General features: G+C 48.0%; 1 protein-coding gene, 1 long non-coding RNA gene and 2 other non-coding genes across 8 annotated transcripts in view; 3 read left to right on the top strand and 1 right to left on the bottom strand.

Moving 5' to 3' along the window:
- The first annotated feature begins 167 nt into the window (after positions 1-167).
- Positions 168-17,848, top strand: LOC118694161 (uncharacterized). Of its 5 annotated transcripts, XR_008508755.1 has the most exons (9): positions 277-547; positions 1,084-1,107; positions 1,523-1,592; positions 1,735-1,851; positions 2,199-2,300; positions 4,679-4,777; positions 6,487-6,610; positions 7,197-7,299; positions 17,636-17,848. It is a non-coding gene; the product is annotated as an uncharacterized LOC118694161 (long non-coding RNA). The 5 variants fall into 5 exon arrangements; XR_008508754.1 differs by lacking the exon at positions 6,487-6,610 and having other exon boundaries at positions 281-547; positions 17,636-17,847; XR_008508756.1 differs by lacking the exons at positions 6,487-6,610; positions 7,197-7,299 and having other exon boundaries at positions 285-547; positions 17,636-17,847.
- Positions 1,341-1,414, top strand: LOC118694385 (small nucleolar RNA SNORD49). Its single transcript, XR_004981412.1, has one exon. It is a non-coding gene; the product is annotated as a small nucleolar RNA SNORD49 (small nucleolar RNA).
- Positions 2,054-2,127, top strand: LOC118694389 (small nucleolar RNA SNORD65). Its single transcript, XR_004981416.1, has one exon. It is a non-coding gene; the product is annotated as a small nucleolar RNA SNORD65 (small nucleolar RNA).
- Positions 11,245-26,301, bottom strand: part of LRRC75A (leucine rich repeat containing 75A) — a 57,609-nt gene continuing 42,552 nt past the window's right edge. Inside the window, exon 4 of the mRNA XM_036395276.2 lies at positions 11,245-13,327. Within this exon, the coding sequence (XP_036251169.1) occupies positions 12,742-13,327 (586 nt within the window). The 3' untranslated portion in view covers positions 11,245-12,741. The remainder of the gene's footprint in view (positions 13,328-26,301) is intronic.

Below are 26,301 nucleotides of genomic sequence, written 5' to 3'. Positions count from 1 at the left end.
GGGGGGGCCGGGGTTTGGACGATCCCCGCGGCTCCGCCCGCCCCGTGCCCTCACGGCCCACACGGGAGGAAACGGGAGCCTCGGCTCCCCCCCGCCTGTGGAGCAGTGGCACAGCCCGCCCCCGCTCGGGGTGGTACGGCCCAAGGCTTTATAAATGGCCGCCGAGGAAAATCGCGCCCTTTCGTCCCGTGCCCTTGGAGCCGCTCAGGTGAGAGGAGCCGGGACAGGGCTCAGGGCCGGGTTCGGGGCCTGCAGGGCGGGCAGCGTGGAGGCGCAGGCCGGCGTACCGAGCGAAGCGCTCGTACCGCTGAGCGAGTTGAAGCGCTCGCTCCCCCAGCTCGGCAGTGGTAGCGGCCACCGGGCCTGCCTGGGCCGCGCGGGCCGGGCCGCACCATTGGAGGGGCAGGGGGGGGCCGCGGCCTCGCGGCGCGTGGCGGCTCACGACCCTCATGGCCCTTGTCCATCAGGCCACCATGGAGGCGGCAGCGGCACCGCGACTCCGCCGGCAGCGCCCGGACCCCGCCGAGACCTCGGAAACCCCGCCCCGGTAAGTCGGGAAGGGCTCGGAGCTCGGCTGGGCTGGTGCTGTGTGTGTGGGGAGCGCTGCTGGCGCGGCCCTGCCCGGGGCTCCGTGAGGGGCAGTGCTCGGCATCCAGCGCTGTCCATGGATTTTTGTGGCCTTGCAGCCATAAAACATCAGTAATTGGGTCCTTTTTTTAATTTTTCGATGTGCTAGACCCTTTCTGTGTAATTAAAAATTACACTCACAGCATTGGAGTGTTTGCGATTTCAGTTTGAAAATTGCCTTGTTGGTAAATGTTACCCTGCGAGCTGCATTCTTATATTACTTTAAGTATACATAGTTTAAACCTCCTCATTTGGAATTATTTAAAGAGGATTGCTGAGTACTAATAGCTGTCTGATATAAATATTTCAGTGATTCATATTAACTTCAACATGGGTGGAAGCATAAGCAGAGTTGGTCATGAGGGTCTGGTTTTGTTCTTGTTTTTCCTTACACAAACCTACTTTATACTGTTTAAAAGTATTCTAATAACACTTTTCTTGCTTTTATTCCCACAGCAGAAAGATGACTTGAAGTAAAGAGTAAGTTAATTTTTTTCTTTTTACATTAAGGTGTGCAAAGTTGTTAAAAGGGGTTCCAGGCCTTTATAAGTCAAAAATCTGTAAAAATTACATTTTAAGTTAAGTAAAAACTAAATAAAACTGTTTGTGTACACACAAGAGTTAATGCTTCATCCACAGAGGGGAGATTGTACAACTGTTTGAGATGAAAGCTGGTGTTTTGAGTCATTAATTAGAGGAGTTAATTAACGGCTGTTGATGATGATAACCCGGAATAGGAAGTGCCGTCAGATGCGAGAACTGACGATACCCTGGTTCTGGTCTGAAATGCAGCTGCACACAGGAGCTCAAACCTCCAGACTGATCCTGTAGGGCCAGCAGGCAGCTTGCTGTCCATGAACACATCTCACCTTCCTTCTGTCCCACTCCTCTGCAGAGCTGCGCTTCCCACCTGCCTGTGACACTGCAGGACCAGGAGCAGCTGGGGAGGTGGCCCTGACGGGAAGGTGAGTGATGGCTCCCAGTGCATTTTATAGAGTTCTGTGCCAGGTGAAATGTCAATTTAGAATGGGGTTTATAGGCTATAAGGAGCTTGAGTCTGTGTTCCTTAGAATTTTAAGACTGATCTTTATTTTCTGATGTGTTTAGGTAGAGCCTGCAGGGCTGTGCTGCCACGTGCTGGTGGCTGATGTCCCCCCACTGATGGGACAGCTCTTCCCAAGTCCTGTGCAGGCACTGAGACAGCAGAGCAGGAAAATCTGCTGGGTGAGTTCAATATTCATTGTGCTCCTAGCTGAACGTGGTGGCTTTTGGCTGCAGGCTCAGAAAGACACAATGATACATTTAGAGCAGAGTTTCTGTTCTAAATGTATAATTAATGGAGCTCTAGGCAAAAGCAGAGGCAGTAAATGTGTGAGAGCAGCTGTTACTGCACTGTAGACAGATAAAAGTGTCAATTTCTGATATCACATGATGAAACTAACCCAAACTTGCTGGAATTACCGGCAGATTGACTGGTGGTGAGCAAAAGGTTTTCTGATGATATCTGACACATTAACAAATGCATTAATGATAATTAAGGCTGGTTACCTGACCCTGCTCCTGTGTTCCAGGTGGTGCTGCTGGAAACATCTCTGAGGCAGAAGGACTCCAACAAAACACCTGGGCTTGAGGATTTTGTGTAGACAGAACATTTTTCTGCCTATTACAAAGTGGTAACAGTTAAAATGTTTTATTACATGTGCATTAAAATAATTTTAAAAAGAAAAAAAACCACTGTTTTGTCACTTCACTGCATTTAGGAAACTGGGCACTCCTGCAATGTGCTGTTAGATGAAGAAGATACACCCAGATGGCAAAATTTTCACCACAGATGATGCCAGTGGGGTTTAGTGTGGTAATTAGAGTTTAAAGAAGACACCAAGAGTGAAATTACTGCAGGGATTCAGTACTCTTGACAGCCAGGGCAGCAAATGCAGCTGTAGCTTGTTTGCAGGCTTGCTGTTTGTCATTTGGATCTCAAACTTGAATTTAAAATCTGCTGCAGAGGCAGAGTTCAAGGGTCAGGGGGAATCTTGGCAACTTGGAGATGCTTAAAAGAGTTAAAGCCCAGTGATTGAGGCCAAACCTCCCAATTAGAGTAATTATGTCAGCAGAACTGGCAGGTTCAGCACTTGGGTGCTCCAAACATCCAAACTGCTGGTGCTGAGCCTTCTGCCCACCTGGTGTCAGCAGTGAGGATTTTAGGGTGTGCTTTTTGCAAAGGCTTTTTTGCAAAATTTATTAATTAAACTAATTCCTCCTGAGCCTGTGGTCACTGCCAAGGGGGAATCAGTGTTCACAGCTCCAAGTGGCAGAGCCTGGGATTGGTTTTGCCTTCCCTGTGGAGTTCAGGTGAAGATCTGAATTGCTTTTAATTTGGATTTTCTGACTGGAAGGTGCTGTGAGCAGTGTCCCTGTCCCTCCAAAAGCACAGGTTGCTGTGCTGCCTGAGGTATAAACTGCATGAAATGCAGAATTTCAGGAATTTCTCTTAAAGTTAGTGTTCAGAAAAGCAGGCTCAGTGTTTTTCAGAGAAACCTCCTGGTTCTACAACATGCAGGTAAATTAATCTGGATTTTCCTAGAATTGTTCCTGTAGTATATCCAGGGCTTAATAAAAACATTCAGCCTGGGCAATGGAGTAGGTAAAACATTTGGAATTAATTAGTTGCTCTTAATCTGAAAGGATTTGAGCACTATGGAGAACAAGTTACTCCTCTGCTCAATTAAGATTACATTCTGTTCCCAGTGTTTAAAGAACCAAAGCTTATTTTTCCCTGATTTTAAGAGCTTGTGTATTAGAACATGTTTGTATTTCTTATAGCACGCACTGGGAATAGAAATGGGTTTAAAGCTCTGAAAAAGCACAAGGATCCACCTTTTTTAAATGTGAATCTGCAGACCATGGAGGTAAAAGCAGCCACATGCCCCCAGCAAACAGAAATAATCAGCAAATTGTTTAATGAGCTGTTGAATTTGCTCCAGGAAGGTTTGCTGCAACTTGTTTTAAAGTTCTTGCTTTCTAGTGTTAGAACTCTCTCATTAAAACAGAGCAAAGTTGATCTGGGAAAACTTGAATATTGAGTTTACCTGGGTTTATTGAGGGTGCAGTTTTGGAGATAAATATTCATGAGTTTCATTTTAGCATCACTTCTTTATTGTTCTAATCAAAACCCAAGTTCCTCAGCAGGGATCCTCTCACAGGCTGGGTTTTTGCTGAGATTAATGAATGGAAAAGTGTTATTTCTGTTAGAAAATGGTGCCTTTCAAACATAACAAATGCCCTCAACATTTTACTGTGATTTTCCAGGGGAGCACAGATAATTTCGTGGTGCTTGAGGGGAAGGGAAATAAAACCATTCTGTTTTGATTACATTTGGAGCACTTAAAACTTCGTGTTGGGGAATAAACAGCAGACAAAAATCTGGTTTTAAAACACAATTATTTTGGATTTTCTGAAGGTTTAAAAAGAACAGTTGGCAGGAATCCCTTTGGCACTCAACATCAGCCAACAATCCTGGATAAATCTAAAATAGATGAAAAGATTAAAGCAGAAAGAAAAAATATGCAACAAAGCAAAGAATGGCTGAGTGCCAGCTTTTAGCAATAAGAGAGATGGCAGTGCCTTGTCTCAAATCACTGTTTGAGAGAAAACATGGAGATTATCCCCAAAATCTGTGCTGAGGGGCTGGGATTGAGGAGGGGAGGATCCACAGGGGCAGAACTGCCTCGCTGTAAATCACAAGCTCCACATTTCACATAAATGCTGGTTACCATCCTCATTTCTTGATTAGTATTGTAAAGCAATCATATCTGCAGCAGCATGAGAATAATCACTGATGCAAAGCCATAAATTACTGTAATTAATGCATGCCAGCTATTAATGGCAATGCAAAGAGCAGCTCTCTCTTGCCTTGGTGGCTGCTGTTCCAGCTGAGGCAGTTGGAGCTGTAGCTACTTAAATAGGAGGGAAGAAGGGATATCCTGTGTGCCTGAGCTTTTCAGAGTGCAAGAAATCCTAAATATTGACATTTCACTCCTTTTCCCCTCAGAGCAGGAGGAGGAGCTGTTAATTTTTCAACTCTCCTTCATCTCAGAGATGTGAGGCACAAAGGAGCTGCTGTTGGTGTCGTGCAAGAAAAGTGTCACAGGTTTGTTTTCTCCCAGCTAAAGGATGTCAAATGCTTTGTTAAAAATTCTGAGATATCACAGGCAGCAACTCCTGAGCTTCTCAGAGCAAAAACTCAAAATAACCAGGGGGACTTTGGCCTTTTTCAGGCTCAGGGTGTTCCTGGCACCCCCCTGACCTTGTGCTGCCAGAGCTGGAGCATATTTCACGTGTTCCTGTGAGGAAGGACAAGGTTAATGCATCATTGAATGCTCTGCCAGGACAAACATTCCCCTTCTTTGTCACTTCATGTCATTTAGTGCCTTCATTTTACACCTGAAATCTGCCCAGCTGTCATGAACTGATCCCAAGCCTGCTGAACGTGGGGAGGGTTGACCAGGTGGGGTTTGATTTAGGGCATGGAAGGAGAGAATTGAAAGAGCATTGAGCATTTTCTGCTCCTGTGCTGTAACATCTGTCCTGCTTCACCTCCTGACACTGGAGCCCACAAGGTGGGGCAGTGACCAAGCTCAGAGCATTTGAAAGAAAAGATTTTGGCAGCCTTGAAGATGCTTCTTTGGGGGAAACTCGGTTTTATTGCTGGTTCCTTCCCTGTTTCTAATAAGATTTGCAACTTTCATTACTGTGTAGAGAATCCCACACACAGTGATAATGTCACTCTTTAATTAGCTGTTAATTAATGTGTCTTACTGTTGGACCAGCAAAGGCTCATTTGATGAGCTTTTGATGCTGTGCAAACTTGCAGCTCATGGGCCTACCCCAGTGTGCTCCTGCTCTGAGTGTGATGAGAAGCCAAAGAGTTAAAACTTATTTTTATTTGACAAAAATAAAGAGTGATTTGCCCTTCATTACCCTTCCCTCCCATGCAGCTCAGGAGCTGCCAGGCTGTGCCTGCTCCAGGTGGATTTTGAGGCAATAAACACCCCCAGCCCAGCACCTGTGTGCAACTGAAACCTGAACAAAATGCAAATGAGCAAATCACTCAGTGCAGGCTGACTTCAAATCCCTGCTGTTTTAATCAAATAGAGATGTTAAAAGTTTAATCTCCAATAATTAAGATTTTTGTTTGTTAGGCTCCTGTTAGTTTTTGCAAGTCAATACTTGGATTTTTTTCCAAAACAGGTTTTTTTTTTTTGGTTTGTAATGGTTTGTGGTAAAATCATTGCACAGCCCAGCTGCAACACAAACTCTAAACAAATAATCATTGATGTTTCTGAAGCTGCCTATGGCTTTTTGCTGGGCTCTCCTTGGTTTTCTTTGTCATTTTGATTTACTTCCCAGTTTGTTTGATTGCTTTCTTGCTTGTGCTTTCCCAGATCCTGTCACATAGTCACTCTAGGTTTGATTTTCTTGGTTTTTTGTGCATTTTGTGCACTTGCAAACTGCACCTAAAGGTTTGTTAGTGTTGGCTTTGGGTTTGTTGGGTGCTGCTGTCCCTGAGCAGTGGAATAGGCTTGAGGTTTAACAGCACATTAAAGACAAACTTCCAGCTAAGCCTGAGGTTATCAGCCATAATAAAAAATAACAAATTTTCCTGGATAGCTGAAACTTTATTAATAAACACCTGAGTCAAGGTAATAGTGGCACCAATGGTAATTTGGTTATCAGCCCTTATCAGACAGCAAGTGCAGTGCTGGTGCTGAGGTGATCTGTGAGCTGTTGAATGCAGCAGCAGCTGAAATACCCAATAGAAATGTTTCACATCTGTGCCTCCATCTGATGATCCTGCAGCAGTCTGCAGTGCTCCACATCACCTCAGGCAGATAAGGAACTGGAGCTGGAGCCCTGCTGGGAGCAGGCAGAGGGTTTGGTCACTCACTGGATAAAGCAATTCTCCTGGACTGTGTCAAATCAGGTATTTTATTCCTTTCATCCATGGCAGTAAATAAGAAACTCTTTGTGCTGAGTGAAATCCAGGGGATACCTGCTGGGGAGATGATGGGAATTGTTTCAGAGCTGGGGGTGAGGTGGGAGCTTTGAAATGCACAGTGATGGGAAGCCCTGCACCAAGGTAGCTGCACTTTGAATTTAATTAATTGAATCATTCCAGGCACCTCCCCACCAGCCTGTTTGCTGCTGTGCTTTGGGGGAAGGTGCTCTGTGCTTGCAGGAGGTGAAATAAAGCTTCAGTGTCAGGGCCAGGCTGTTTGGAAATGCAAAACAGGAGCTGCATCAAGGGCAGGGATTTCAAAGGTGCTGCTTTTATGCTTCAGAAAGGGCTTTGCAGATGACAGCAACAACGTGGTGTCACCTGGCAACAGGTCAGAGGCTGGAGCTGAGACAAAAGAAGGGAGGAGAACAGGGCTGAAAAACCACCAACACCAAAATGGTTTGAAGAATGAGGGGTGAGGGGACAGCTCTGGGCTGGTGGCTGCCCCTGCCCTGGAAGTTCAGCCCATTTTGGGGGTTGGCACATTAAAAGGACAATGTTTGCATTTCAGCCCCCAGCTCTGCTGTTTCTGTGCCTGTGGTGGAGGGGAGCTCTGAGCCTGCAGGAAAGCACAGCTTGGGAAAATGCTGAGCCTTGGAATTGATCATAAGCAGGTGGGTCCAGTGAAGATGAAGCAACAACAAAAAGGGAATGGTGAAGTTCTCCTCTTGGAAAGGGGTGTGGAAATGCACACAGCCCCAAGCAGAGGCCTTTTGTCCTGTGTGTTTGAGGCCTGACCACTCCTGGGATTTTCTGCCTGTTTCTCCACATGCAGAACTCCCCAGCAGTGGAATCCTGTGGGATCAGGAGTCAGAGCCCTGGGGCAGCAGCTCCCAGAGTGGGATTGAGTCTTCAGTGCTTTGTTCTTCATTCCTGGAAGAGCTGGAGTTGCAGCTTTACCTGAGTGACCAGGCAAGGAGCAGCTGCCCAAGGGAAGCTCATTCCTGGGTGATGCTGCTGGGTGTCCCCATCTGTTGCAGCCCAATATCCCATGGTTTTCCATCCATCCCTGAGTCTCTGCATGTCTGTTCCATAAATCTGGGCCTGTAGGAAGATGCTTTGAGGTTTTCTTTATGTAGATTGTGTTTAGGATGGCTGTGAGTGCTACTTGCAAAATCCTGATCACAAAGCACCTCCCCAAACCCTTTCCCAGAGCCAGAGGAACCCTGGTTTTCCCTGGAGAAGGACAGAGCTGACAGGGAGAGTCAGCAATGAAGTGGTTTTACATCACACACCTTGAAAATCCAGTGATAAATGCCCAGACCAAACCTGCAGTGAATTAAATATTCATATTTCTCTCCTCTTTTGTAAACCTCCAGTCTATTTGTCCTTCCAATTACAGCTCCCTGAGAGCTGCCACGTGCACTCACTGGAGTGCTGGATGCAAACCAGCCCACAGGTTTATTTTCTCCTCAGACTGAGTTAATAAAAAGCAAAGAAAAAGGATGGCCCAGAAGCCAGAGGATCAATAAGCTATTAGGAGCCAAGAAAACTCAGCAAACTGCACACATAATTAAAGGCTGTGGTGAACAGGTTGCATCTTTTCTGACTCTATTAAATCAGCTCTTCAGTTTTATGTAAAGCCATCAGCTGAGCTGAAGGTAAAACCAGCTGTGTCTCTGTGTATTTACAGAGGGGGGATAAAAAGGGATAAAAAATAGGGGGATAAAAAAGGGGGGAATAAAAAATGCATGGCCAGAACTGCCAGAAGGGACTGCAAACAAAGCACCTCCAATTCCCATCCTTCAGGGGTAACTGAGCCATGGCTGGTGGAGCTGGCACATCAGAAATGACACTTTATTCCTAAATACCTTTCCTGCAGTGCCAGCTTGGGATCCAGGATTCCTGCAGTGAGCAAAGCTCTTGTGCTCCTCCTTGAGAACAAACCCTGTGCTAACATTTTGTAGAAACAGGTCCCAGAATGGTTTGGGTTGGAGGGGAATTAAAGCCCATTTCACTCCAACATTCTGCTGTGGGCAGGGACACCTCCCACTAATCCAGGTTGTTCCAAGTCCTGTCCAGCCTGGGGATATCCCTTCATTTATTCATGATAATTAATTATTGTTAATATTAATGTGCCTGGAGCTGGGCCCTCCCTAGGAAGTGAGGCTGGAGGCAGTCAGAGCACTGGGAGGGGTGGCTCTGCCTTTCAGAATTTCCTGTTAAAGACATTTCACAGAGCTGGAAAGCTCCTCTGCTCTTACAGCTGCTGGTGGAAATCATCCCCAGGCACAGAAAACCCCCTGCCCTTGGCGTGGAGGAAAAGTGGGATCAAGGCTGACATCCTTGTCCCACAGAGGTTGGGAGGAGGTTTCAGCTGTTGCTCACCAGGGAACGTTTCACTGCAGAGGTTGGGTCAGTTGTTTTTACCCCTTTTCCCTGAGCTTTGCCGTGTGAATTCTGCTAATGAGGTCAAGTTGTTTCCGTGGCAATGGCAGATCCCAGCTGATGGAGCAGGGACTCTTTGTGTTTGCAGGCCCTGAGTGTGAGCTCGCAAAGCTCCTGATGCTGGGGCAGGGGCATGGACCACGGGGGGCCCTGGAGGGGCTTTGCCCCTCTCCAGCTGTACTGGGATAACCCAGAGTGGTGGCACTGCCTGGGGCAGCCTCAGCCACTGCTGCCTCCCATGGCATCCCCTTGATCCTTTGGGTCACTTTTTGGCTCTTCCTCTGGCAAAGGTTGGTGTTTGGGCAGTTTTGGGTTGACATTTGCTGACTTTGCCCCTGAGCAGCAGCAATGCTTTTGGCCTAAGTGTTTTGTGCTTCTGGACACCCCAGCAGCATTTTTGTGTCTCCCTGTGCTCTCCCACACACTCCCTGCTCAGGGGTGACTTTTCCCAGCCCTCTTTCCTGCTCCCACCCATCCTCTGGCAAAGGAACCCTCATTCTAAATGAAAAACCACCTTTAAAACATAGCCAGCCTTGGTGCAAACCCTTCCCACATCCCCCAGCTGGCAGGAGCTCTCTGGAACGTGGCACCAGCCCTTCATGGCTCTCCCACCCCTCTCTCATTCCCTGCCTGCTGTTTCCATTCCCCTCACTGTCTGTGGGCTCCTCAATCTGCACAGAATGATTTCCAATTACATTTTTGTTGCTGAGCCCATAAATCTCCTCCCCAGACTGGTTTGTTTGATGCCCAGGCAGAGCTGTGGTGCTGCTGGGGAGAGAACAAACCAAGCCAGGCTGAGGCTTTTTATGCTTTATTTATTTTATGGTGGCCCTTTCCTCCTCTCCTGGACAAGAAATGACCTCATTGTGTTTTAATATTCTAACAGCAGTGATTTTCAGTCCTTGAATCCTTCATGTAAGGCCAGTTAAAAGCTTCTGACCCAAAGCAGCAGCCCAGGGAACATTGATTATATGTGGAGTGAGCCCTGAGCTTGTTCTGATGTTGATGAGCTGGGAAGGGAAGCTTCTCACTCTGCTTTCTTAAAAAAAAAACCCAACCAAACCCACTCAGTGCTGAGCCCACAGGATCATCATTATCCTGAAGTGCACTAAGTGGATAATTGAGCTAATCCACACTGTGAGGGAGGCACTGATGAGCCAAAGCTTTTATAACCAACCCTCTACAACAGCTCAGCTTTTCTTTCCCCCTTTTTCCATGGCAGTAATTTGGTGCATCCTCCAGCATGCACGGATCTATTGACAGAAATCCCTTTCCAGCTCTTTCTCTGTCTCAGGAGGGCTAAATCCCCTCTGGGCACAGGGATATTGTCAGTGCCAGTGCAGCAGAGGTGGCTCGAGCACTGCAACACCTGCACAGGGCAAAGGCTGTGGGATCTCCCTTTGGAGATACTGAAATCATTTCTCCATGGCTGATGTGTTTCCCAGCAGGAGGAAGCTGAGCTGGAGGGGAAATGTGGCAGGAGCAGCTCCTGGGTGGTTTTTGTCCGTGAGGGAATGGAGCAAAGCAGGAATAAAGGATGCAGACCTCCCTCTAAATGCAAAATGCCTCTGGTTTGGGAATTTGAGAACTGGGGGGTCCAGGCAGCCCCTCAGGCCCCAGGTCCTGTGCAAATACTTAGCAGGGAATAAAAACCTTGCAGCAAGGAGCTTGTGATTGAAATAATTTAAACAGAAAGAGGGGTTTGAGCTGTGCATGAGGAGCAGAGCCCAGTACTGAGGTACCTGGGTAGAAAGAAGAAATTGCTGCAGTTTCTTTTTCTTTTTTTCTGCAAGGAGAAATCTTGTTCTTAATTAAATCCCCCTGTGCTCCCCCAGCTCCTTGGCCCCCATGGTTTGTTGCTGGGACAGAGCCCATGGTGCAATAAAGAGCATTTCTGCCTTCAGGACATGAACACCCTGTGGAGCACTACCCCACTCTCAGCCTTCCTTTCTCCCACATTATTTTACACACTGACAATATTTAATATTTAAAAGATTCTTTTATGAGGCTTCTGTGTCCAGCTTGTGCCCACCCTGGTAAATCCAGGCAATAAACTGAGCTCTTTATTTCTCCAGCCCCCTGAAGAAACCAGACCAGCAGCTCTCAGCACTGCCTGTCCTCTGCTTTTTCCTGGGCATTCAACCTGGACAAAGGGAAAATTCAACACTGGGTCTTTATTAAACATTATCATTTATTTTGTTTATGGATAGCTCCTTTATTTCAAACAGAAATATTCCATATTCACTGGAAAGTTGTTTTGGTTTTTTTTTTTTTTTCATGCCTGTTGGAAAGAGTTAGAATTAAAAAAAAAAAACAAAAAACAAAAACAATAAGGAAAAAAGGCTTGGATACATGCAAATCATACTGACTGATGCCAAATGTATTAAAAGTAGCAGAGTTTGTTCTAAATTACCTTCTTGCAAATGGAGGACAAACAACCACTGGCAGCCTGGAAAAATGGACAGAGCCAATGGGACCAAAAGTCTGTCTGCACCCAAAAAAAGCCAAGCTGGAGTCACTGCTGGGAGCTGCCCAGGGAAGGGCTTGGGGCAAAGAGGCTCCCCCTGCAAAGGGAGTCAGCTCTGCTCCTGCAACACACAGAGGAATTTCCCCACTTTCCTGCCCTCCCCCAGCTTTGGGATCCAATGAAATTCTGGTTCCAAGAAGCCAAAGTGCACATTCCAGCCCTGCTGCTCTGGGCTGATCCATTTCCCACTGAAAATAAACCCAAAGCCCTGGCTTAGAAAAAACTGGAACCTTTTAGGAACAAAGCACTTCTGGTCCAGGGGGCAAGAGCCATGGCCAAGGGACCCCAAGGCTTTCTGGGGCTTTAAATCCCAGCTGGCTGTGTGGCAGTGACAGAGGGGATGAACCCCAGGCTTGTTTTACCTTTTTTAACCCTTCAGTACCGTGGTCTCTTTTTGTCAGTGACGCTCCTGAGCCCTGACTCCAAGATTTGTGTGTCCCTCCCAGAATGGATCAGATGCTCCCATTAAAAGCTCAGGAACTTTTAGAGCTGGTGGGAAATTGGGTTTTACTGGAAAAATCCTGGGCAGGCACAGGTGCCAGCCTGGTTTTGCTAAGGCTGGAGGTGAGGGTGGTGTCCAGGCACGCTGCAGGCTGGGATTTAACCCTGCCCCAGGAAAACAAAGCTCTCCCTCTGGGCTGGGCTCACAATACTGAGAGGAGCACCCCTGGTTGGTGTGTGAGCAGGTTTTTGTTGTGTCTCAGGAGCCAGGCCTCTCACCAGTGATTCCTGAAGTCAGGAGTGGGAAGGATTGAAGGTTTATCCCAGGCAGGTCCCTTTGGGGTGGCTGCTGTCTGTCCATGACACGTGGGGAGCAGCTGAGATCCAGCACTGAAGGGAACCTCCCCGCTCCCTTTTCTTGCCCTTCTGAGGTTTTGCAGCCCCTTGGAGATGCATTTCTGAGAGAGCCAAAAGCACAGCACACCACTAATGCTTCAAAACACCTGGCCAGCTGTTAGAAAATACAAACACTCTACGTGATCACTTTTATGTGTTCTTCCAGAAGAAAATCACTGACGTTCGTGGCACAGGGGGAAGGCAGCACTGGGACTCCTGGAGCATCCAGGAGTGGGAACAGAACCCCTGCAGCTCTGAGGTTTGAAGTCATCCTTGCTCAAGGTGCCCACCCAAGGGCTGGACATCATGTCTGTGCTGTGGCAGCACCCTGCTCTGGGCCAGGGAGCTCCCCGGCCTGGGCTGTTCTGTCCATCTGCTCCCAGTCTGTGCCGCCAGCCTGGCCTGGCCCAGCCCTCAGCTCCTCCTGGCTGTCCCCCAGCCCCTCCTGCCCCTCCAGATCGCTGACCTGACCCTCCCCAAACTCCAGGATGGTCGGCAAATTCCCCTGCTTGGGGCAGCGCCTCTTCAGGCTGACCAGGAAGGGTTGGGGCAGCGAGAAAATATCCACGTTATTGCCCAGATCGATCCAAGTGACGCTGGGGAACTTCTTGGGGTCCTTGAGGGTCTCGGTGAGGTCCCTGAGGATGGCCTTGGTCAGGCGGTTGCCGTTGAGGGCCAGCGTGGTGAGGCGGGGCAGCCCGCAGAGGGCGGGCAGCAGCTGCAGCAGCATCTCGTCCGTCAGCTCGGTGAAGCACAGCTCCACCGTGTCGATGTGCTCCGAGCTGTGCTCCAGGTACGACGTGACCCTCTCCAGGTCCTTCAGGGTCAGGGGGATCCCCGACAAGTCCACGGTGTTGTCCTGGGGCTTCCCCATCAGCACGGCCTTCAAGCTGCAGACGGGGGAGGCGAGGATGGGGTTAATGTGGGGTGGCTCTGCTTGGGGGCAGCGCTGCTGACAGGGAGTGTGGGATCCTGGGTGTGAGAACTTGGAACTTTCTGTGCTGTGAGAATTTGGAACTTTGTGTGCTGAAAGGCACAGACTCACCAGAGAACACTGCACTTGACCTGAGGTGTGGAGAAAGCTTCTAAAATTGATTTAACAGCACTGGGATTGCAGGTGTGGAATTGGTTATTTCCACCATGTAAGATCACAGGGTGGAAAACTTAAGAGTTTGGGGTTTTACAATATAAATAAATATGAAGCAAGGTAGAAGTTTTAGAGCAGAGACAAGTGAGGATGGGGTTAATGTGGGGGTGGCTCTGCCTGGGGGCAGCACTGCTGAGAGGGCAAGGGTGGGACCCTGGATGTGAGAATTTGAAACTTTGTGTGCTGAAAGGCACAGACCCACAAGGGAATGTCAGGAGAACCACAAGGGAACGCTGCACTGACCTGAGGTGTGCAAAGGCTTCCAAAATTGATGAACAGCACTGGGATCACAGGTGTGGAGTTGGTTATTACATGTTTCATCCCTGTAATACCACAGGGTGGAAAACTTAAGAGTTTGGGGTTTTAGAATTTAGAAATAAATATGAAGCAAGATAGAAGTTTCAGAGCAGACACAAGTTGTTCTTCTTTACCTTCCTCTTCATGGGTTTGGGTAGGGTTTTGTAATTAGACAGAAAAGTCCACATTGTGGGCTTTGAGGGATCAGTTATTGGGTTAAAAGGGAAAATAATCTTGGTGTCATTTCTTAATTGGATAGTTTAGTCTTAAAAGACCTCATAACAAGAGACAGTTTGCCATTTTGTGCCTTGCTAATGAAAGAACTCATGGTTGTGAAGCTGTTTCACTGATAAGAAATAATAAACACCTGAGTCCAAATATGAAATACCACCTCAAGTGCCTTCAATCCCAACCTTGACAGAGGTAGAAAATAAATACAGAGAACTCACAGACAAGGACAGGAGTTGTGGGAAATGGATTTGTATAAAGTTATGTAATGTATTATAATTTATAATTATATTGTAATTAGGAAATAGTTGGCTTCCAATTGTGATAGTATGAATTCCAACATCTGTGTTGTCTCACCCTTCACATGAAACCAAAAATAGAATAAAAGATTTCAAAATGCCTCTCAGTTGCCCCATCTCTGGGGCAGGCAAAGGGTATTGTCCAAAAGGAGTTTTGGAGAGGTTTTGTGGAGGATTTCAGCTGGGATGGATGGAGAACTGTGGGAAATGGGGTTGTGGAGAGTTCTCAGGGCTGACACAAGGCCCACGCAGTGTGCAAACCTTGAGATAAGAAATGCTGACTTAGAAATGCCATGGAATAGGACAGACATTGTTGAGAGAGAAATGGAACCAGAAACAAGTTTCAAAAGATGGCCTTGCAAATCAGACCAGATACTTTGGAGAAATAAACTATGAAAGATGCATTGGAGTGGGACCCACAGAGGGGTAATTTTAGATTGCTGGCTTTAAAGAATGGCACAGCAAAAAGCTGATAGGCCAAGAAATGCTTATAATGTATTGTAATTAAAAATAGTTGGCTTCTGATTGTGATGGTGTGAACTAGAACACCTGTATTGTCTCACCCTTCTCATGAGACTGAAAATGGAATCACAGTTTTTAAAACACCTCTCAGCTGCCCCTCTGTGGGTCAGAAATGGGCACTGTCCCATCCAGCAGCTCCTCTCCAGGGTGCCTGTGCTGCTGGGGCTCACAGAGACATTCCTGGGCTGTTCCATGAGCAGCCCACATCCAAACCCCATCCTTCAGCAGTGCCAAGCCCATTGTTACCAGCCCTGGGACAAAGAGGTTATCCTGGCTTTTCAGAGCCTTTCCTGCTGCTTTTACAAGGGTGAGGATGCCCCTGCCGAGACAGGCAGGAATTGCTGGGTGACATTTCCCACCAGGAAGCTCTTTGAGCAGGAGGACACATTTTTGGTCCTCTCAGCAGCACAGGTGGGAAACTGAGACCCCAAGCTCAGCAAAGGAAGCCCAGACACCTGCAGGGTGGTTTGATCTCATGGCCACTGAGACCTGTTCTCCCCTTTCTAGAGGAGATGAACCCTACAAGAAACCCTCAGATAAATACATTAACCCTCAGATAAATACATTAACCCTCAGATAAATGCATTAATTCTCACAATCTCAGAGCCAGGCTGGAGTTTCACAGGCCAGTTTATCTCCAGCAAAGCCCTGCTGCCAAACCAGGTGCTGAGGATGTTTAGTTCATGCATTGTCCTGGATGCCTGAGGAGGTGGAAGGAGCTCTGTGCCTGCTGTGTCAGCTTGGTGGCCTCTGGTGTCTCCTGAGCTGCCCAAGGAATGTGATGCTGTGGAGAATTCTGTGATGCTGCTGCCCTGGCTCCTCTGGGAGAGTTTTTTCCAAGCTGCCCATGAGGGATGACTGCCCAGAGATTCCAAAGAAGGGGGGAAATGGGAGCTTTACCCCAAAAACCCATGCCCATCAATTGTGTGCCAGTTAAATCCAGAGCTACTCCACATGCAGAGCTGTAACCTGGTGCTGGCAGCTGCTTCTCTTGGATATCTACAGCCACATCACATTTTGGGAGCAGCCCCATGTGGGACCAAGGTGATGCCTCAGTTACAAGTTTTATTCAGAAAAAAAAAACCCAAATTCCTCTTGTCTTGCAGCCCAATTTAGTGCAATACAACACCAAAGCAGCACAGAGTAGCCCTGTGAATCAGTGATAACCATTTATCAGCATGACAACCAGGGCTTGATCCTGCTTTTATCCATTTTTTCCTGTGGGATGTCTGGTGTGCCTTTAAATAAGCAAAGTTAAGGAGATAACAAAGGGGGAATGGGGACACTTCAGGACAGCTCTTTTTATTTCTTTTCCTATTTTCATCTGCTTCCAGTATTGCTGCACGTTTGTTCTTTCCCTCAGAGCATGTATGGGATTTCTGCCAGGCAGGAAAAGGGGATTTCTCCCTGGGGTTCCATCCTTTCCCCCCTGAGAGGGATTTAGCAGATGCCCAGTGGAACAGATTGATTCTCCTGTACAAGCTGCCTTCCCACCCTGCTGCTGAGCACCAAGAGCTCCTGAATCCCCAGGTCAGAGTGGCCTGGGCTGCTCCTGGGGGAGGCTTTGCCCTCCTGTCCCTGGGGAACCAAGCAAACAAACCCCAAACAGGATTGCATCCAACCAGTCCCGTGGCTGTTCTGAGCCAGAACATGGAAAGAGGAGGGAAATTTATGTCAACAAACAGCTGGAAAAGCTCCCAGCCCTGCCAGAGAAGTCGGCCCCAAACCTCAGGAGGAAAATCTTAACCATTAAACAAATCCCTCTGAGCTTCAGTGGGGGATCAGTTACACCCACTTGGTTTCATCCTCACATTTTACAAGGCTGTTCCATAGGGAAAACACTGATTTTTTTTCCCCCCAGCTGGGGTTTTGCCCAATATAACACCAGGATTGGGAATAGAGCCCTTCACTAAGCTCCCACACTGGCAGGATGCTGATTTATCCACGCTCACGCTGAGCTGCAAGCTCTGTGCCGTGGAATCAGATCAGAAAATGTTGTCATAAACAGGAATATTGATGTTTAGATCAAAGGGAATGAAAAGAAAGGGGTTTCCTCCTGCTTTAAATTCATGGCACTGCTCTCAAGCACTGCACAAATCGTGACTTGTGTCGTGTTCTGAAGGAAAATTGGGATGTTCAGCCCAATTCCTTGCAAAGGAACAGCTCAGGGAAAATGAAGAGGCAGCCCCAGAGAGTGAGGAATTACAGCAAGGAATTTGTAGAGACACCTGGTGAGAAAAGTATTCATGAAAATGTCAGTGAAACATTATTGGATGTAATGAGTCACCCAAAAAAATCCAACACAACAAAAAAAGGGTAAAATCCTGAGATAAAAGATTTGTCCTGAAATAATGGTGGTAGCAAGGATCAGCATTAAAGTCTTTTTTCAAAATCCCTGCTCCAAATGATGGCAGTCAAACACTGGAGTAGAGATTTGGGAAAGGAAGGAATACAAACAAATGCTGCAAATTCAGTGATAATTTTGAGTAAAGGGTTGAGAATCCTCACCCTCAGAGGAGGAATCAAGACAAATAAATACAATTATTTAGCTGAAAGAGGGAATGTGACTTAGATAATAACATATTGTATATTGAATATCCTGTATTATTTTATATTTTTAATATATATAAAATATATCCATATAATGAGGATGAATAAAACAGAAATGAGAATGAAATGCTCTTTTTTCACCCCTCTTAATGCAGGATCTGAGGACACCTCCTGCTGCTGAAAGACTGAATTCTTAGGGGACAAAAGGAGCTCAAATCATCCTCCAGCCATGGGATATCCCTGAGATCAAGGACTTTGTGGGAGGTCCCAAGTGGACAGGGCACTGCTGTGGCTGAGAACATCCAAAGTCATGGTAGGATTTAAAAATAAACAAATAAATAAATAAAAAATTGGCTGTGGACTGACTGAGACCGAGGAGCAATCAAAGTTCTGCAATTCACCCAAATGGAGTGACGAGAATTGGAGTTGCCAAACTCTCCAAAATTTAGAACCAGAAAACTCCTCCTTTGGGATCATCCTCTTTTCTTTTTTTTTTTTTTTTTTACTGAATTTCACACAGCCCCAGTGTGGGCACTGCTGGGATTGTTCCTGAGCTGCCCCAGCTCTGTGGTCACAAAGGTTTATAAAGAAGGGTTTATAAACAGCACAATTCAAAGCCTCTGTTCCCCACAGCTTGGGAAGACTTCCCTCCTCAGAGACTCTCAGGGTAAAGAGGATTTTTAAAATACATAAATTTCAAAATATGGAACTTTAAAGCTCCTTTTGAGCTTACCAACAAATTCATTAAAAATTCCTAAGTCTTTGCTGTTAAGAAAGCACCAGTGGGGATTAATTATTGTGCTCTCTTCTTGTTCCAAGAGCCTTCCCAGTTTTGCCAAGGTTTGCACTTTTCATGTCATAAACACCACACATCCCTGTTGCAACATCATCCCTGTGCTGCCCAAATTCCAGCCTGCTCCTCCTGCTCAGTGCTGGGTTTTGGAGGGTAGGAAGGACAGGTTGCTCAGCCTGGCCCTGAAATGTGACATCAAAATTAACTTTAATGTGTTTATAAAACTGTTGTGCCTGCTGGGAGTGCCTGTGGGAATCAAATCACAGCCCTAAACAGCATCTCCTTAAAAAATCCCCACACATTTGGGCTGCTCCTTGGATTCAGCACAGGAATTTTGAAGCATCTTAAAAGCAAACCTGGAGGGAAAGCTAAAATTGTTCCTATGGCAGCAGAATCCCCACAGTGACCTCCTGTGCTCTCACAGATTTGGATTCCCAAATCTCCAAATCCCCAAATCCCTGTTTTTCCCTTGGCTCCACACCAAGCTCCATGCCAGGGGTATTTGATGGCAAAATGGAATTCTGGGCTCCAGGGCTCCTGGGAGGTCTCCATCCAGAAATGCTGGGCAGCAGAAGGGTCAGAGTGAGCAGCTGTGGCTGAGAGCTCTGTACTGAATCCATGGATCCATGGCATGGTTCGGTCTGGAAGGGACCCACAGGGACCCCAAAGCAGCCCCTGCATGGGGGCAGACACGGAGTAGAGCCCAAAACTCCAGCTACAAACAGCAAGGAGAGGGAATTTTATCCTGGGTGAGGGTTGGCCACTCCCAGCAGCAAGAAGGCCTTCACCTAGGCCTGTGGGACAAAGGGACACTGGAGAGCAGGGACAGAGAGGGGACAACCCCACGGTGTCACCCCATAGAGCAGGGACATCCCACGGTGTCACCCCATAGACCAGGGATACCCCACAGTGTCACCCCATAGAGCAGGGATACCCCACAGTGACACCTCACAGAGCAGGGTCACCCCACAGAGCAGTGTCACCCAAAAATGTCACCCCACAGAGCAGGGACACCCTCCAGTGTCACCCCATAGAGCAGGGTCACCCCACAGAGCAGGGTCACCTCATAATGTCACCCCACAGAGCAGGGTCACCTCACAGAGCAGGGTCACCCAAAAATGTCACCCCACAGAGCAGGGACACCCTCCAGTGTCACCCCACAGAGCAGGGTCACCTCATAATGTCACCCCACAGAGCAGGGTCACCTCACAGAGCAGGGTCACCCAAAAATGTCACCCCACAGAGCAGGGACACCCTCCAGTGTCACCCCATAGAGCAGGGTCACCCCACAGAGCAGGGTCACCTCATAATGTCACCCCACAGAGCAGGGTCACCTCACAGTGTCACCCAGGAGCAGGGTCTGGGCTCGTGCTGGACTCCCTGACCCGGGAAGGCTTTCCCAGGATGGTCCCATGGAAATGCCACCCTCCCTTGTCCCCCTGTGCCACAGCCCCTCCGTGTCCCTCAGCAAAGGGAGCCCATAAAAGCTCAGAAATTGGATTTGTTATCCCCACCTATCGATATCTCCAGCAGGGACAATTAGCAGCTCATTTGCATGCAGCTCATTTGCATATAGGTTGGGATGGGGAGGGAAGGGAAAGCTCCTTCCTCTGTTTCAGAACCATCATTTCCCCCCCCCCCAAATTTGTTTTTATTTCCTGCTAAACAAAATGCTAAAAATAACCCCTTGGGAGCAATCAAAATGCTTTGCTATAATTATAACTCTATTTAATTTAGTGGGAAAAAAAAAAAAAAGTAAATCTCCTGCTGTTGGAGAGCTCCATTTTCCTATCCCATCCTCCCCAAAATAAAATGTATTTATATCACCCTCCCAAGGATACAATTTGCTCCCAAACCTCTGGTTTTATACAGAAATTACTGGAATTTTCCCAGCAAACTCTCCTCCAGTGGAATAAGGAGCTGCAGCTGATAGAACCTGGGTTTTGCAAGAGAGGCAATTTGCACAAATGCCCAGAGAAAAGCAATCAGCAATTCAAAGGAAAACATGTTGGGCTCCTTGCTTCTGGAAATGACTCCCTGGAAGAGAATTGGCCCGAAAAAAGGATTTGTGTTACAATAAATGAGAGTTTGCCATAAAACAAACAGCATTTTCTTCAGAGTCTAGCACAGGAGGGAGAAAACAGGCAGGAAAGGCTCTTGGAAAGGGACTTTTATGATTGGGTAGATACAAAAGTACCCAAATCATGTTGGATTTACATGAGCAACTCCCCACTAAGAAAAGAGGAAGCAGGGCTGGTTGGGAAAAGGACCTTTAAATCCATTTGCAGCCCTCAGTATCCAAGGGGAAGAGGCCACAGGAAAAGAAATTCCTAATAATTTGCTCATAAAAACACCCAACTGGCTGCCAACATGTGTAAAAAAGTGAAAGAGGAGGAGGAAAAAGAAAAGGGAGAGGGATGTGATGGAGAACAGCAGTGCTGGCCTGCACTTTTCTGGAAAAGCAGGATGGAGATTTCCCTAAAATCCGTAATTCCAGCCTCTCCCTTTGGCTTTGTTGGTGCTTTGTTTGATTTTTGGAAGGAGTGGCCTCATTAACAGGCTGGATGTGACCCCAAAAGTGAGGGCAGAGTGTGGCTGCTCCTGCTCTGCCCCCTCACCACAAACTGAGTTTTGCCACGTTGATGGAAATTGGGGCTGGTGTTAATTATTATCTCCATCCCCTTCCACAGCCCCAGGAGTTTTGGGATGGGGGAAACACCCAGGAACAGCCAGACTTGAGAGGAAATGGCTCCAATTCACCAAAATCCTCTCCCAGCCCTCAAATCTGCCCCTGGTGTTGTCAAACAACAAAAAATCCAGGAAAAAAATCGTGGAGAACTCCCTGTACCCAGGCCCTCGCTGAGGGTTTGAGGTTCACACTTAGCAGAGGCTCTTTGTGTTTCCTGTTCCTTGAAATAAGTGAATTCCATTCATACAAAAGGGAAAACCCCAGGATTTTTAGGGGTGGGGAGATGTGGGGAGAGAAATTTCAACTCTGATCCTCCAGCCCAGTTTTCTCATCAGAAACTAAAAAAATAAAACAAAAAAAAAAACCTCTCCCAACTGCTCTTCCTGCAATTAGGGAGTGATCAGCTGCCAAAATGTGTGCCTGGGGCTTGGCTTTCCCTAAAATGTTTATTTTATTGGAGCACAGATCACATTTGGAAGAGCTTAGGCAGGCTGAGGTCCCCCTGGCTCTGCTGAGAGCCAGAGCACGAGAGGCCAGCCCGGCTCCCAGGGTCCTGCCTGTCCCCCTCCCTCCTTGGGAAGGGATTTTTCCCAGAGCCAGGAGCTGCCATCACCCCCTCTTTTTCCCCTTTCTCCCCCAAATCCTTGGCAGGACCTTAAATCCTGCCCTTCACACCAAAATCCCCAGCAGCTCTGGTGCCCAAGGTAAAGGCAAACAGCTCCTGCCACGCTCAGGGATGGATCAAAGGGAAACTCCTGACCCTGGCACGGCCCTTGGGGGGACAGGGACCCATGGGGTGGGGCTGTGATGTCCCATGTGGGGCTGGTGGCCTCCAACCCCATCCAGGGGGTCAGGAAAACCCCCCAGAGCACAGAACATCCCGAGGAACATCCAGGGATTCGTGCTGGCGGAGCTGCAGGGCCAAAGGAGGAGGAGATGGACACAGTGAGGCAGCCAAGAACCTCTCACCTGATGCTGGGCCAGTTTTTAATCAGAATTTGCATCTCTATCGAGCCAAAAAAGCTTTGTTTCACCTGCTTTTCAGCACCCAGGTGTTCAGTTGGCCAAGCAAACTCTGTTCCTGTGGCCCTCTCTGCCTCCCAACCTCCAGGGGCTGGGATGGGGTCCCTGGGATTTGGCAGCCCCAGGATAAGGAGCCCTGGTTTGGGAATTCCAACCCTGGGGTGCATCTGCTTCTCCTTAACACCAAACACTGGGGCTCAGCAGAACAGAGCCACCACTGTCCCCTCAGCTGCCCTCCAGTGAGGAATAACAGGACACAACCTGACCCACTGCTGCTGCCCTCTAAAGAAAAAGGGATTTTTTGGGTGGCTTTTTCATCTTCTGTTCCAATGAGAGAATTTTGTTGCATCTCTCTCTCTTCTGTCACTGCAGCAGAGGTTGAAATTGAATTTCTGGCACCCTGTGGGTTGCTTTTCCTGCTGGGCACAGTTTTTGGTGCAGTTGTTTCATTTTAAATCCCCTTTCCTGAGCCCAGGGGCAGCAGAAAGCGGCTGCAGCCATTCCTGCAAAGCCAAACAAAGGGAAAAATCCAGGCAACAACGAGAACAGCTTGAGCTGCCCAAAGCAAGCTCCCTCTTCCCCCAGCACTCCATTGCTTTTGGCAGGTTATTTCCCTGCTGATGGGGGCATTTCAGCCTCCAGCTGCCCCCAAGGATGCAAACAGAGCAGGGAGCAGAGCAGGGATGTGATCCTGTGCTCTGAGCAGCCCAACACTGCCCGGTTCCCCCATCCCCAGGCACTGCAAATTCTGCTGGACAAGCAGGAAAACCACAAAAAACCTTCCCTGGATTTTCCCTGGCTGCCTGTTTGGCTTCCCTGCTCCAACACAGGCCCTCCAAATGCAAATATTTTGCTTTTTTCTTTGTTCTCTGCACCCACCAGTGACAGGGTTTGTGTCACTGTTTAAGGAACGCTGCTGCAAAGATCAGCACAACAACAAATCCTCTCCAGTGATTTGTCCATATTGTGTCCATATTATTATGTTAACAGATGGGGTTTTTTTTTCTTTTTTTCTTTTTTTCCCCCCCAAATCTCCAGCTCATCATCTTTGGGATAAGGAGCCCCACTGGAGGGGCCAGCAGCTGATGAAAGCAGGGAGGGAATGCAGGAGAGGACTGGCTCCAGATGGGCATTTCTGCCAGGCCAGGAGCTGCCCAGGATAATCCTCACTCCCCAGGGCACCAGAGGAGTGACCTGCAGCACACCAGGGTGGATTCATCCCAAACCCCCCAGCTCCCCGGGCTGGCGCTAATCCTGGATAAGGAGAGAGGAAAACACCTGCAGGAACATATTGCACCCTGGGCTGGACAAAAGGGATCAGCCTCGGGGCTCCTCTGACCCTGGGATGTGTCAAAACACGGCCTGGCAAGGCCTGCAAAAACTTCAATGTGTCCAGAAGCTTTGGACTTTTTCCTGGAGGTGCCAAAATCTCCTTTTGAGATGCAAAAGAACCTTCTGTGCTTCAGATGCTCCAGAAGGTTGTGGGTTTTTTTTCCTCCACCCCATCTCTCAGGAGCCAAGGGGAGTGTGAGGATGAAGGGTTGGGGTGGAAAGGGGGTGAGCCCAGTTTGTGTCAGCCGTGGGGACCCTCAGGGGACAGACAGAACCCCCTGGAGATGACACAGCCCCCCCCGTCCCCATTTGCAGCAGCGTTATTTTAAATTATTTCCATTCAAAGAGAGCAGCGGCAGCAGTGGGAGGTGGGAATTCACCGAGTTAAAGTGATGGATGAGCTCACTAAACACCTTCATTCACAGCCTGAAAGGGCTGGGGAAATAAAATAAATGTAAAAAGCGCCTATCAAAGCTTCATCCTCGAGCTCGATGGTCTTAATTGGGAAACATAGCCCGGGGTGACAGCCAGGCTGGCCTGGCTGGGGATTAAAGGGGCTCGGCTGCTGGGAGTGATGCCTTTCCCCCATGGAGCAGCATCCAGGCCCCGAACTGCCCCTCAGCACCCAAAAAAAGGAGTCAGTGTCTGTTTTGAGACAAAACAAATCATCACAGAGTGTCTGGACCACTTCCAAGCAGGGGGGATGAGTTATTTCCCCAGCTGATTCCCTCATTTAATAACAATTTCTACCAGTCCAAGTGGTGGGGATGGATTTAAATAATCCCCTCCATGTGTCCATGGAAAATCTCATTTCCACTCTGCCCAGAAGCAGAGGAGTAATTATTACCAAAAAAAAAAAAATTAAAACCCCACACTTTTCACCATCAAAGGCCTTTTCTAATTAAGCACCAGACTAAGAAACACATTTAAGGAGGCACAAGAACCCAAGTGCAAGGAGGTGGGAGGGGAGGAAAGCCACCATTATTCCTTGATTCAGCTGCAGGAGGAGAGAGGAAAGAGGAGGATGAGGGTGCCTAGAAATCGAGGTTTTAAAAACCTGAAAGTTTATAAGGCTGCAGCAAAAGTGTGAGGGAAAAGCCAGTGGGGAAGGGTGTCCTGCTGCTCTCAATCACCCCAGCCCAGCCTCTGGTTGTTTCTGCTTTATTTTCCAGCATTTCTGGCTGACAGGAGCAGCAAAATCAATCCTAAACCTTTGTCAGGGTCAGTGTTCATCAGAGTGGGGGGAATGGCGTTTGCAGTTTGGGTCAATTGTTTTCAATTCTGGGGCAACCCAGACAAGGAGCAGGGGAAGGGCTCATTTTACACACTGAGCCAGTGGGAAACCTGAAATCCCTTGGATGTGCCAGCCCTGTGCCACCAACCCGGGTGGCATTTCAGTGGCCATGAATTATTCACAGCTCAGCTTCAAATGCAGGTCTTGGTCAATGCCGGCTCCTGGCTGGGCAAGGTGTGCCAGGAGCTGCAGCCTCTCCCCCAGCCAAACTCAGCTGGGAAAAGAACCCAATTCCACCCCAAACCTGCTGGTCTGGTGGCCAAATAGTGGCAAGGAGTGATTGCAGCACCTGCTTGGTGTGGTTTGCTCAGTTTTTCCAGGAAGCAGGAGATAGATCTTACAGCTCCCACTGCAAAAGGTGCAGGAAAAATCAGATTTTCCCAGAACATCATCAACAATAATTCCCTTTATCCTTTAAAGTCATTTAAAAGATTTAAATGACTTTTAAAGGAGGCATTTAAAAGATGTGGAGATGTGTTCTTGGCGTAGTGGTGGACTTGATCTCAGAAGGTTTTTCCAGCCTTGATGATCCCACAATGGTGGCAGCTCCTTTAACTGCCACAAGCCACATGTTGCAGAATTATTTCTCAACCACAGCCCTCACAGATCTTTACTCCCCCAGATGTGCAGCATTCCACCTTTCCCCCACACCAGGCATTTCATCTGTTCACAGCTTAGCCCTGCTTTCATCCTGCCAAAAAGTCTCTGACTCCTAAAACTCAACCAGAAGCATCACAGCATTTTCCTTCCAAGCCTCTGGAGCCTGAGCTGTGGGGTTTAATGGCCTGTCCTGAATCCTCTGTGCTTTTGGGCCCTTCAGCATCATCCAGCAGGGAGAACTGGGTGGAAAAGGAATTCCTTGGGTGGTTTGCAGCCTCTATTTTGCTGTAGCATTGGCTCAGGACATCCCTGTGCACTGTCAGGCCCATCCCTCCCTGCCTGACACCCCCTCCCCAGTCCAGGGATAAAGTGCAAACCAGGGACACTCTGAATTTATACCCCACTAGCCTGAAAAGAGAATTCTTTAACACCAAAGCCTCTTAGTGCTGTACAATATCGACTTTTAAATGACACAGCTTTCTTTTTTTTTCTTTTTCTTGATTCCTCTCTCATTCAAGAAATCCATCTCCAGCTGGATGGAATCCTTCCCTTCTTCCTACTCAGCCTGTGTTGGCCTGTTCCTCCTCTCCCCTCCAACATCACACCCCATTCCAACCAGGACAAAACATTTCACCAGGGTTTGTGCATGGTCACACAACCCTGGGGTTGCCAGAGGAGCTGTCTGCACAGTAAGCAGCATTTTTGGAGAAGATTAACTGGAATTTCTACATAACAAGGAGCTCCAGGGAGCTGCATCCCAGCTTCAGTGGGTTGGGATTTTTTCCTTTATTTCTGGGAAGCAGCTTGGGCACATTTAACCCCAGGTTTAACCTGCCCACCCCACTCAAATCCACAAAAAATCCCAAATGCCAGCTGGGCACATCCAAAGGAGCAGCCCCAAATGCTGCTCCCATTCAGGTATCTTGGGAAATGGATTTTCCACAAAGCAAAGGAGCAGCTTGGACATTCCCAGCCCATGGGAGAGCACAGCCACAGCAGGGACTGTGCCTGCAGCCAGGCATGTGCCAAAGGGAATAAACTCAAGGGGCAGCAGCCCAGAGCAGCCTGGTGAGGAGGGGACAGAACTGAC

Source organism: Molothrus ater, chromosome 21, assembly GCF_012460135.2.
Source record: "Molothrus ater isolate BHLD 08-10-18 breed brown headed cowbird chromosome 21, BPBGC_Mater_1.1, whole genome shotgun sequence".
NCBI lineage: Eukaryota > Metazoa > Chordata > Aves > Passeriformes > Icteridae > Molothrus > Molothrus ater.
The sequence above is the reverse complement of the archived record's forward strand: the minus strand, read 5'-3'. Positions and strand labels throughout refer to the sequence as shown.